Genomic DNA, 12,504 nt, shown 5'->3' with positions numbered 1-12,504 from the left:
CCTGTGTTTCAAATTTTGACTTTGAAATTTAGTGTGATTTTGTATCCACCTCTCAATGGGTTGATGATTTTGGTTTCCATTGACTGTTGTTACATATTTGTTCTCAACAAATGATACAATGTACATAGATTTTAAACTTGAATAAGTTGTGTATATGCTCCAATGAGGACAAGCCATGGTTCATACGTATGATCTTCTCAACAATGTGACAGCACAGCTCTGGAATTTTACTGCTAGGAACCTGCTTCAAAAACTCCCACTTCTAGAATGAGCAAAACTTTATAACACCTCTCAACAGAGTCAGAGCACGAGATACTTTTCTTGTAAGCGCGAGAAAGTTTCTTGTGAGCACGAGAAACTTTTACGTTTTTTTTCTTCACGTGCCCAAATTATGCGCGACAATCAGTGGTATCCCACAGCCTGGGATATCGTTTGAAAATGGAAGTTTGATAGGTGAACACTATTTATTCATTTAAGTGTAGTTATGGTGAACTCAGCTTGCATCATGATCAGGACTCACAATGAGGATATGGAGTGTAACGATTCTGTGAGAGCTGTCACTCATAAATCATACAATCCATATTCGCAGGTGTTGAGGATGATCCAGATGAACTGACTGGAGAAGGCAGAGTGTGTGTGCTGAGACTAGGCTGTCTCCAGTGCGCTTTGTGCGGCAGACCGCACCGAGTGCACCTGATAGTCGTATCCACTGCAGCGATTTCACACACAAACTAGGCAAGGCAAGGCAAGGCAAGTTTATTTGTATAGCACAATTCAGACACAAGGCAACTCAAAGTGCTTTACAGGCGCATAAAAATTACATTAAAAGCATTTTAAAACAGGTTAAGAAATAGGAAAGCAGGCTAAAATGGAAAAATTACATTAAAAGCATTTAAAATACATTAAAACAAAACATTAAGAAAATAAAAGTCAGAGAGAATAAAAGTCACGGTGTAATTCAAAGCATTTTCAAATTCAAATTATTTTAAATTATGAATTTAAAATAATTAAAACAGTAAAAATTGACACAACCGCAGATATCAAAGTAGAAGTTGACACTATAGGAAAGCTGCAGTAAACAGTAATGTTTTCAGCCCTGATTTAAATGAGCTAACAGTTTGTGCACATCTCAGGTGTTCAGGGAGTTTATTCCACAGGTGAGGACCATGGAAGCTAAATGCAGCTTCACCCTGCTTGGTTCTGACCCTGGGGACACTGAGTAGACCTGTCCCTGATGACCTGAGGGCTCTGGGTGCTTCATACCCAACCAGCAGCTCTGACATGTATTTAGGCCCAAGACCATTTAGTGATTTGTAGACCAGTAACAGGATTTTAAACTCTATCCTTTGGCTCACAGGGAGCCAGTGCAGGGATTTAAGGACAGGTGTGATATGGTCCATTTTCCTGCTGTTGGTCAGGACTCTGGCAGGAGCATTCTGGATGAGCTACAGCTGCTTGATTGATTTTTTACTGAGACCTGTAAAGACGCCATTACAATAATACAACCTACTAAGAATAAATGCATGAACTAGTTTTTCCATGTCTTGTTTTGACAGAAGTCCTTTAATTCGTGCAATGTTTTTGAGATGATAATAGGCTGATTTAGTGATAGTCTTTATGTGGCTGTTAAAATTCAGGTCTGAGTCCATAACTACACCCAGATTTCTGGCTTGGTCAGTGGTTTTTAGTGTAATTGAGTGAAGTTGGCCACTGACCTCAAGCCTTGCGCTTTTGGGACCAAAAACAATGATTTCTGTCTTTTCAGCATTGAGCTGGAGAAAGTTCTGGCCCATCCACTGAGTCACTTGTTGGATACATTCACTCAGCGACTGTAATGGACTGTAGTCATATGGTGACACTGTGATGTAGAGCTGTGTGTCATCAGCATATGAGTGGTAAGAGATGTTATGATACTCCATGATCTGGGCCAGTGGGATCATATAGATATTAAACAAAAGTGGCCCGAGAATAGAGCCTTGGGGGACTCCACATGTCATCTTTGTTCGCTCAGATTCACAATTACCTAGCGACACAAAGAAGTCTTGATCTTCTAAATAAGATTTGAGCCAGTTTAGCACCGTACCAGAAACTCCGACCCACTTCTCTAGTCTGTCGGGCAACATGTTGTGATCAACTGTGTCAAATGCAGCAGTAAGATCCAGTAATGCCAACACTGACGTTTTTGATGCATCAGTGTTAAGGCGTATATCATTTAACACCTTAATAAGTGCAGTTTCAGTGCTGTGGTGTGGTCGAAAACCAGACTGGAAATTGTTGAAGAGATTGTTTTGGGTCAAGAAAGAGTGAATTTGTTGATAAACAACTCTCTCAATGATCTTTGACAAAAATGCAAGGTTTGATATGGGTCTGTAGTTACTTAATACTGAAGCATCCAGATTAGGCTTTTTTAAAAGAGGTTTAATTACTGCAGTTTTCAAGGCCTTGGGAAATAGTCCTGCTAAAAGAGAAGTATTTACTATCCTCAATATTTCTGGTGCAAGACAATTAAAAACATTTTTCAACAAATTTGTAGGCAGCATATCAAGGCAGCAGGTCGTGGATTTTAAATTCTTAACTGTTACTGTCAGAGATGCATGCTCTACGAGTTGAAACTTTTCTAGATGTCTAGAAGATTGAGGAGGAACTGGTGACATAACCAAGTTTCCTGAGAAGGAGCCACTTACTGTTTGTCTTATCCTCTGAATTTTATCTGTAAAAAAGGCTGCAAAGTCATTGCACGATTTGTTGGACAGCAGTTCAAGAGGAACAGATACTGAGGGGTTTGTCAGTCTGTCGACAAGAGTGAATAGGGTGCGGGCATTGTTGGTGTCATTTTTAATAATTTCAGAGAAAAAAGACTGCCTTGCCTTTTTGAATTCTTGGTTATAGATGTGAAGACTCTTTATAAATGTCATAATGTACCTGGAGTTTGGTTTTTCGCCATCTGCGTTCAGCCTGCCTACACACTCTTTTTTGAGCTTTCACCAGAGTGGCGTTCCTCCATGGTGACTTTTTTCTTCCAGATATAACTTTGGCCTAATCGGAGCAATGGCATCCATAACAGTTATAACATTGGAGCTGAAGTTATCAACAAGGTCATCGACAGAGTCTGAGGGCAGAGTTGGTGATGATGTAAAATGATGCGAATGTGAATAGTGCACCGGTGCTATTGTTAATAGACCACTTTTTTATCACCTCTGCTTCTCCTTTGCTATAATTTGCAGGGATGGTCATTTTAAACTGAACACAGTAATGATCAGAAAGAGCAACATCACTCACCACAACATCAGAGATGTTTAGACCCTTGGAAATAACTAGATCTAAAATGTGGCCCTTGTTATGTGTTGGATCTGTCACATGCTGAGAAAGTCCAAAGATATCCAGAGTATTTAAGAGTTCTTTTGCACATCCATCTTTCACATTATCAACATGAATGTTAAAATCACCCACTATAACCACACAGTCAAACTCAATGCAGATAATAGACAGTAATTTGGAAAAATCATCAAAAAACAGTGCATTGTATCTCGGGGGCCTGTAGATGGTTAGTAATACTGCACGACAGGAGACTCTCAACTGAGCAGCAATGTATTCAAAGGAGTTGAAGTTACCATACGACATTTTCATGCATTGGAAAGTTTCATTAAACAAAATGGCGACTCCACCTCCTTTCTTATCCACTCTAGCTTCACTCATGAAACTGAAGTTAGGAGGCGTTGATTCAATAAGAACTGCTGCACAGTTATCTTGGCCCAACCAGGTTTCAGTTAAGAACATAAAGTCAAGGTGGTTCTGTACAATGTAATCATTAATTAAAAATGATTTACATGCTAATAAACTGACATTTAATACATTTAACTTTACCGAAGGCTGAGGGTGTTTCAGGGGAATGAGAGGAGAGAAAATTGCAGTAGGGCGAGGGGTAAACTATGTCCCAGCGATGACCAGCTTGTTCATTTGGTCAGTGAACTCCATGAGGGGGGACGAAGGCGACAACATGCCCACAGTAGATGGTGAACTGGGTGGGGTTTGGGATGGTGTAGACAGTGGAACCTCACAGAGAGAATCCTCCTCCTGTTTGTCCTGACGTCTGTCATGAGTGGAGCTCACTTCAGCTGGGGGTTGTGCTTGGTTTCCTTCGTGATTATCTCCTGTTTGTTTCAGCTTGTCTTGCCTCTTGTCCTTGGTGGAGGGAACAGATTGGTGACGCAGGCAGAAAGATATGTTGGACATAAACAGTTTGACTCCTGACCTATTTAGGAAGAGTCCATCTTGCTTAAAAAGATGTCTGCGGTCCCAAAAGAAATTGAAGTTGTCCAAAAAGTGCATAGAATGGACATTACATTCTTTGCAAAGCCATGTGTTTAGTGCCATCAATCTGCTGAATCTCTCAGCACCTCTTCTGACTGGTGGAAGGGGGCCACTGATCAAAACCTCAACATCCAGGGAGCTGACTGTGTTCAACAGATCAGTAAAATCTTGTTTGAGCATTTCAGACTGCTGCTACACAATATCATTCATCCCCGTATGCAAAATGATCTTTTTGACAGTTGGATTTGCTGCAACAATACCAGGGATTCTCGCTGTCATGTCAGGAACCATATCCTTTGGAAAACAGAGAACCTTCATGTTTTCACCGCACATGAATCTCACATCTTTAACATTGGCATCTCCCACAATCAGAGTTTGGGGCCCAGTCGTTAGCTTTGCCTGCGGCCTGTTAGCTTCTGATTTACGTTCAGACCTTACACTTCTCTGTGGCGGTGAGTGGTACAGGTCATCAGATGGAGATGCAGAATCTCGGCATAGTGGGGCAAATCTGTTTTGCATTTTGACAGTTTGTTGTACGGGATGTTTGCTGTTGGTCTTTCCTTTAGCAACTGACCACGGCTGTGTCCTGCTCTGCATTGGAGTAGAGGAGGAAGAGGATGGTAGTGCTGGCCAGCCGGTAGCATCAGAGATCTCCGGGTGGACGGTTCTTCCTGTTATTCTTCCATCCATGTTCCAAGGAGCAGAATTCTTCTTTGGCTTTGCCCCAAGAGTGTTCCAGGGAGGACTTCCATGTGAAGATTTACTGCGGAGATCACAGCTCTCCCGTTTCTTATCAGTGCTAGGTAGCTGTGTGTTAGCGTTCTCTTGTCCGCTGAAAGGAAGAGTGGTTTCATTTCCACACAGTCCGTTAACCTCCACATTAACTTCTAATCTGTGGATTTTGGTTTCCAACAAAGTAATCTTCTGCATGAGTTTGTGGAAATCGTCAGTGGTGAAGGGTGGCTGTAACAGACCTAGGAAAACTCCACTGCGCTCCAGGACAGGGAATGTGATGATGGCACAGCGCTCAATGGGGAAATATTGATTTAATTGAAAGGTGTTCATAATTATTACACTTAACAATAAGCTTAAATACGGAAGTGCAAGTACGGGAGTAACACTGCTGGTTTGAATGTTTATGAAAACGTGCTCACAAAACTTCTCATGAGCGTTTTCATAAACCTGTTTTTGTAATAGCCTCGTATTTGCGCTTATAGTGAAGTGTAATACTTATTCCAGTAAGTTACCAAATAGACAGGGAATGATGGCACAGCGCTCAATGGGGAAATATTGATTTAAGGTTTGTGTTGGCTGATATTTTTACAACTGAAAGGTGTTTGTGGAATAATTATTACACTTCACTATAAGCGCAAATACGAGGCTATTACAAATAGGAGGTTTACAATCACTCTGCCCCTCACTGAGAGTGTATGATCACAGCATTACATAAATCTTAACTTCAAGATACAATTTTTCAAGACACAACATTGTTATGATGTAATCAGTTTTTTTTGTAGTTGGTACCTACATTACGTCAGACAAATTGTAACAGACCTAGGAAAACTGCAGTCAGAAATTGTAAGGGGTGCCAAATCGCACAAAAGTCCAATTTCTACATTATGTTGCTTTAAAACACAAGATAAGATGAGATGTACCTTTATTGATCCCCCGTAGGAGAAATTCAATTTGGCACAGCAGCAAAAGGGAACAAGCAGTGCGCAAACAATGCAATACAATACAAAAAGTAGCAGCACGAGGTAGGAGTATAAAATAGAATAGAAAAAAGAATATTAAAAAAAAAATAAGGGAACTCTAGAAGTGGAGTTTTTGAAGCAGGTTGTCTATCCATACTGTATGTATGGACATAATTAAAATCCCATCCTAGCAGTAAAATTCCAGAGCTGTGCTGTCGCATTGTGGAGAAGATCATACGTATGAACCATGGCTTGTCCTCATTTGGAGCATATACACTGCTCAAAAAATTAAGGGAACACTTTAATCACACATCAGATCTTGATGAACAAATTATTCAAGTTGAAAATCTTTACAGATGTACATTGTATAATTTGTTGAGAACAAAATGACGTAACAATGGTCAATGGAAACCAAAGTCACAGGCTGATCCAACTTGCGTGAATTTTATCACTGCAACTCATAATGTGACTCAGTAGTGTGTATGGCCCCCGCATGCCTGAATGCATGACAACATCTGGGCATGCTCCTGATGAGTCGGCGGATGGTGTCCTGTGGGATCTCCTCCCAGACCTAAATCAGGGCATCAGATGCTCTGATACATAACATCCCATAGGTGCTCAATTGGATTTAGGTCAGGGGAATGAGAGTGCCAGTCAATGGCATCAATGCCTTCGTCATCCAGGAACTGCCTACACACTCTGGCCGCATGAGGCCGGGGATTTTCCTGCACCAGGAGGAACCCAAGGCCCACTGCACCAGCGTAGGGTCTGGCAATTACTCTGAGGATTTAATCCTGGTACCTGACCGCAGTGAGGGTACCATTGGCTATGACATGGAGGTCTATGCGACCCTCCAAGGGTATGCCTGTCCAGAACATCACTGACCCACTGCCAAACGGGTCATGCTGGATGATGTTTCCAGACTCTTTCACGCCTGTAACATGTGCTCAGTGTGAACCTGCTCTCATCTGTGGAGAGAACGACCTGCCAATTTTGGTGATCTGTCGTGAATGCCAATCGAGCTGCTCGGTGCTGGGCTGTGAGCACAGGTCCCACTAGAGGACATCGGGCCCTCATGCCACCCTTATGGAGTCTGTTTCTGACAGTTTGGTCAGAAACATGCACATCAGTAGCCTGCTGGAGGTCATTTTGTAGGGCTCTGGTAGTGCTCCTCCTGTTCTGTGTACTGCCTCATGCTACCAGTAGTGACAAGGTCACTAGCAGAACACAAAACGAGAGAAGAATCAGTCAGGATGGAGAATGGAAGAGGAATTATCTGAGGTCACCACATGCCTGGTCACCTCCATTCCCTTTTTTGGGGTTGTCTTGCTTTTGCCTCTCCATTGTACCTGTTGTCACTTTTATTTGCACCAAAGCAGAAAACTGAACCTGATTCACAATCATTTGTGCTTCCTAAATGGACAGATTTATATCCCTAAAGTTTAACTGACTTGGTGTTGTACTGTGATGATTAAGTGTTCCCTTACTTATTTTTTTTTTTTTTTTGCAGTGTAGATAAAGTACAATAGAATAGAAATGCTATATACACTAGATGGATCTGTGTACATATACCTGTGCAATGTTCATGTAAATTTGCGATGTGCAAAAACTTCCGAAGCTAAACATACAGTAGTAGCAAAGTATACACTCATACAGGCAGTTTGTGTATATACAGGTGCAATATCTGTCATTAACTGTAAGTCGTGTGTGATATGAGTCTTAGTGGATTAGGAGGGACCGGAGGCTGAGGTGCATTCTGATGACTGATGGTATGGAGGACCATAACACTGGCCATCACAGACTGGTGGGAGATCTGTAGTAGCCTAGTGTACACATTGAAGGAGCTGAGCCTCCTTAGAAAGAACAGCCTGCTCTGTCCTTTCCTGTAACGGGCATCAGTGTTGTCCGACCAGAACATGATCCTGACAGTGGTCCGAGGCTTCTCCAGGTGTGTGTACGCTCGGTCAAGCAGGGAGATGATGGCATCTTCCACACCAATGTCAGCCATGTAGGCAAACTGCAGCGGGTCCGGGCAGTCACATACCAGGGGCCTTAGGTGCTGTAGAACCAGCCTCTCAAAGAGAGCAGAGAGGGGTGTTCGGGGAGTGACTTCTACCTGGTCTAGGTATCAGTCCATCCCTGTGAGAATGGTGGGCTGAGGGGAATAGAGGAGGGGCGTAGTCAAAGTGTGGTCATTGTGCCCTGCCATGAAGACCTTTTTCTTCGAGAGAAAATTGGAAAAAAGATCTTTGATTTGATGGGAGACCATTACTGATTGGAAATAACACTGATAGATATACTTATGTTGACAAGGGAACTACAGTATGTATAAACCAAATACAGTGCATAGTATGTTGTTGAAAAGGGCCTTAAAGAGACAGGAGCTAAAACACAGCTTTTCAGACAGAGGGGGAATACAGTGCTGCAGCACTGGAAAGTTTGAGAAAACGGAATGTTTTTTGAGCACCAAAGTATGTAAACCTATTGTAGTCGTAACACAAAAATAAATAATGAACCAGAAAATTAGCATAATTTGTCTCCTTTAAATCACTTATACATAGCACCGAGCATATTCCTTTCTCTGAAGTGTCCTCAGTCCTCATCTCCTCAACATGATTTTGAACACTTTCTAGAAGATTCAGTTACCCAAAGCTCCACTGTCAACTGCGGGGTGATGTCAACTCAGCTCATTATTCCCCCTCCCCTGTTTCTAATATATCTTGTTTTTTTCCTTAAGGTTTTGTCATTTTGTCAGCTCTTACAATTTCTCTTGATCCTCTATGCTGACTCTAAGGACCCTTTCTCCTCTTGTAGGTTGCTCAGGAGAGCTGTGATGCCTGTGACGCCTCTCTCGTTGCAGTGGACTTCAACAAGACTCGTACTCCACTTCCTGTCGGTGAGACCCAACACACCGGCTGTGTTTTCTGTGATCCAGTCTTCCAGGATCTGGTGGAGCTCAAACATGCAACCATGAGGCACCCTAGGGGTGGGGGGGCTAGACGAGGAGGAAGGGGACGAGGCAGGGGACGCCGTGGCAATCCTAAAAAACCTAAAGACAAAATGGCTGCCTTGGCAGCTTACTTTGTATAGAATCTGTGTTTAGTGTGCCCTGTTAGTGCTGGACACGTAGTATGAATATGTCATTAAAGGGATTTCTCTTTTTACATGTGCTTAATTAATTGCTTAGTAAAATAGGTATTAAAAGACATTTGCTGTGTGTTTCTTCACCATTTTAAAAAAAGAGTTAATATATGTTGTCAACTTGTAAATACTGTTTACAACAAAACTATGTAGAAATAATCCAGTCCAAATTGTTTTTGCAGTGCCACACTTGCTAGCACACATACACAGCTTTTTAACATAAACTTGTACCATGCCATAACAAGACACAACTGCTCCATTTGTATGAAGGTCAATGCAACGTTTAGTAAGTTGGCATGCAATAAGTTTAATTTTACATTTCCAGGACAAATAATTACATTTAGTCTAAACTCTCCGATATAAGTTTTTCAATCCATGCAATCCATACACATTTTTCTTACATTTAGTTGGTAAAGAGATTTAGAGAAAATAATCAGCAGATTAATCAACTGCTTAAATGGGTTGCAGCCCTATCAAATAAGTATTTCAGTTTCCTCTTTCTTGTAGCCTTTATTGATAGCATGATAAGCCTTTGTCGCTAATCATATTTTATTTACTTTTTTCTGTCTTCATTTCCTATTTTGTGTGTGAAATCATGCCATATAGAAACACATAAATGTGGGTGTGGTTCTTCGGTTCCTTGGCAGTAGACGGTAGTGGTGTGCTATACTGCAAGATTTGGTATCGATCCAATACCAAGTAAATACAGGGCCAGTATCGCAGATACCGATACTGATACTTTTTAATAATTAAGGTGGATGCATCATCAAATTGCTAAATCTGAATGAATTTTCATGACTTTAAAGTGTTTTTGTGATTTTTTCCTTTGGATTATTAATTAGTTAAAGAAACTTGGGGCAGGATTTGTGAAAAAATAAACATGCATTTTAAGTTTTTTAATGCTAATGGGTGATGAAGCGTTCAAAACCAAAAAGAATGAGCACACCCACGTATCTCTCCATTGCCTTGAACAGGCTGTGTGCTGCATAATGTACTGCAATTCAGTGTCCGAATTTCCCGCGCAGTCTTGCGGACGTGACGTCAGATGACGCTGAATGCGCGTCCTTGGATACGGGAAGAAGACAAGCGCGGTGGACCCAAACTAGTGTTTGGGTAGTAATGGATTCTGCTACGGCCAGCAAACGACCCAACACCACACAAAGTCCACTAAAAAGTCATACTAAGAAGAAAACAAAGGTTTTATCAGCGGCATGTTCTTGAGTCGAAACGAAATTACGAACAAAGCCGGGCTGGCACCTGAATACACATCAGATACGCGTTCGACTCATGGAGGCAGCTTCAACTTGAATTGGGACTGAAAACAGATGCTGACATGGCTCGTTTCCTAGTAACAGTGTTGGGGAGACTTAAACTACATGTAGTTGAACTACATAGCTTAACTACAATTTGCTGTAACTTGCTGGTAGTTAAACTACATTCATGTTTTGTGCTGCACCAAGTATTTCAACTACTTTTTGGGTCATTTTTTGTAGTTAAACTACTTAATTTACAAACTACAATTTTGGCCAATAACATGAAATATTTTTTTAATAAAAAGAATAAATTTTATTTTATTTTTCTTTGAAAAAAAGTATGAAACATGTCATGACATGCTAAGCCAACGCTGCCTCTGATTGGCTTGCCCTGGCAGCACTCAAATGCTTCACAGAGTGGGTGGGTCTTTATGCCAAGGAAGGCAGTGCTCATATGGCACAAGCACGTCATGGACAACCCTCCCGCTACCCCCGATGCGCCCCCAACGCGCCAGCCCAACCATGGCCATATTTGAGCTTGTACATGTTGGATATAGATGCTTTTTAGTGTTGGTAAAGATGTTTTTAGTGCCAAACGGAACTGGCTGTCTGATAAAAACTTTGAGAGACTGCTCATGTGTCGTGTCAACAAGCGATTCTGCCCTGGCATCTAGTTCTAGTGCCTAAGTGTTAGTGCCTCTGAAGTTCCTGTGATGTTGACCAAAAATGTCAGCTTTTGTTCTTTAAAAAATAAAACTTGAGTTGAGAGGCATATTTCTGCTGGCATGTGAATTTTTTGTAGGCTATTATATTTTGTTTCATATATACCATATGTTGATGTATTTAACACTGAGTTAAATGAGTATAATGAGTATAAGTAGTTGCTAAAGCTACTTTTTTTAGCAGTAGTTTTACAAACTACATTTCTCCAGGGGTAGAAATGTAGTTTGTTCAAACTACTGCCAGGCTGAACTACATGTAGTTTTACAAGCTACGCTTGCAAAGTAGCTTCCCCAACACTGCCTAGTAACCAGGTAAGAAAACATTACAGGTCACACACAGCAATCCCGTATCAGAGACGATATTTCTGTCCCCCAATATGCCGTCTTTGCTTTCGCCTGTGCCTTTCAGACCATAACGGTAAATCGCCGCGCTTGTGCGTCACTACACACAGTGAGCCGGCTTCCCAGGTGCTGCGTGTGTGTAGGGGATAAGGCTGCATTCCAGTTACATGGGAGACCACTCGCCCGAGTTGCAAAGTGGGAAATCTCGCAGCTGTCTCGCGACATTTCACCGAGGCACACCCCCTTTTGGTCGGAATATCCACTATCCGACTCGGTGCTCCTGAGAGTACACCGAGTAGAGTGAGGATAGACAAACGACTGGACAAACAAAGATGGCTGCGCCCGTAATTGATGTATTTTCTTTGTATTTGTACCACGTTGGTCGTTTTAAATTTAGATTTTAAATGCTCTTACACACTTGATTACATTGCTGCTTTAATCCGGTCACCAATTTATGCATTGCACGGTCTTGCTGTGCGTGCAATACAATGTAAAGTTTTGTTTTCGAGCTGGTTTGCTAAAGAGGCTAATGTAGCTAATAATAACAATAACAATAACAATGACTAGCCTGCTACTGCCCTGATGGCGTCCATGTTCTTCCGACTCGTCATGTAGCAATGACAAACGGGAATGCTATTTGTGCTACAAGCCAGGAAATTACGTCACGTTCTCGGTGAGTGGTCTCCCATGTAACTGGAACGCAGCAGTCGCCGTGCTTGTGTGTCGCTACACACAGCAACCAGCTTCCCGGCTGCTTCATGTGTGTAGGGGATAAGGCATCAGCTGCACTGCTGTGAAGAGTTCATGCGTGCTCCCCCGCCGGCTTGGCTGATGGCTGCAGTTACCCTAACGGCCACAACGGCCGTCGTGTCACTATTGAGTCTTATTTCTTGATCCTGCCCCAAGTTCCTTTAAAGCCAGGACAGAATTTGGGTAAAGTTTATAGGTAAATAAAAAATACTTTATTATCATAATAAAAGTTTTTTTTCAGAAACAATAGAACAGTAACAAAACAATTTTTCCCCATACATCGTCATGTCT

The 12,504-nt window shown here is 41.8% G+C and overlaps 1 protein-coding gene across 1 annotated transcript in view; it reads left to right on the top strand.

Moving 5' to 3' along the window:
• The window catches only part of top3b (DNA topoisomerase III beta), a 55,302-nt gene extending 46,089 nt beyond the window's left edge, over positions 1–9,213 (top strand). The window contains exon 18 of the mRNA XM_084360187.1: positions 8,820–9,213. Coding sequence (XP_084216313.1) covers positions 8,820–9,095 — 276 coding nt within the window. The 3' untranslated portion in view covers positions 9,096–9,213. The remainder of the gene's footprint in view (positions 1–8,819) is intronic.
• The last annotated feature ends 3,291 nt before the right edge of the window (positions 9,214–12,504 follow it).

This window comes from Pagrus pagrus, assembly GCF_965226575.1.
Source record: "Pagrus pagrus genome assembly, chromosome: 8".
Lineage (NCBI taxonomy): Eukaryota > Metazoa > Chordata > Actinopteri > Spariformes > Sparidae > Pagrus > Pagrus pagrus.
This window is presented reverse-complemented; position numbering and strand designations above follow the sequence as displayed.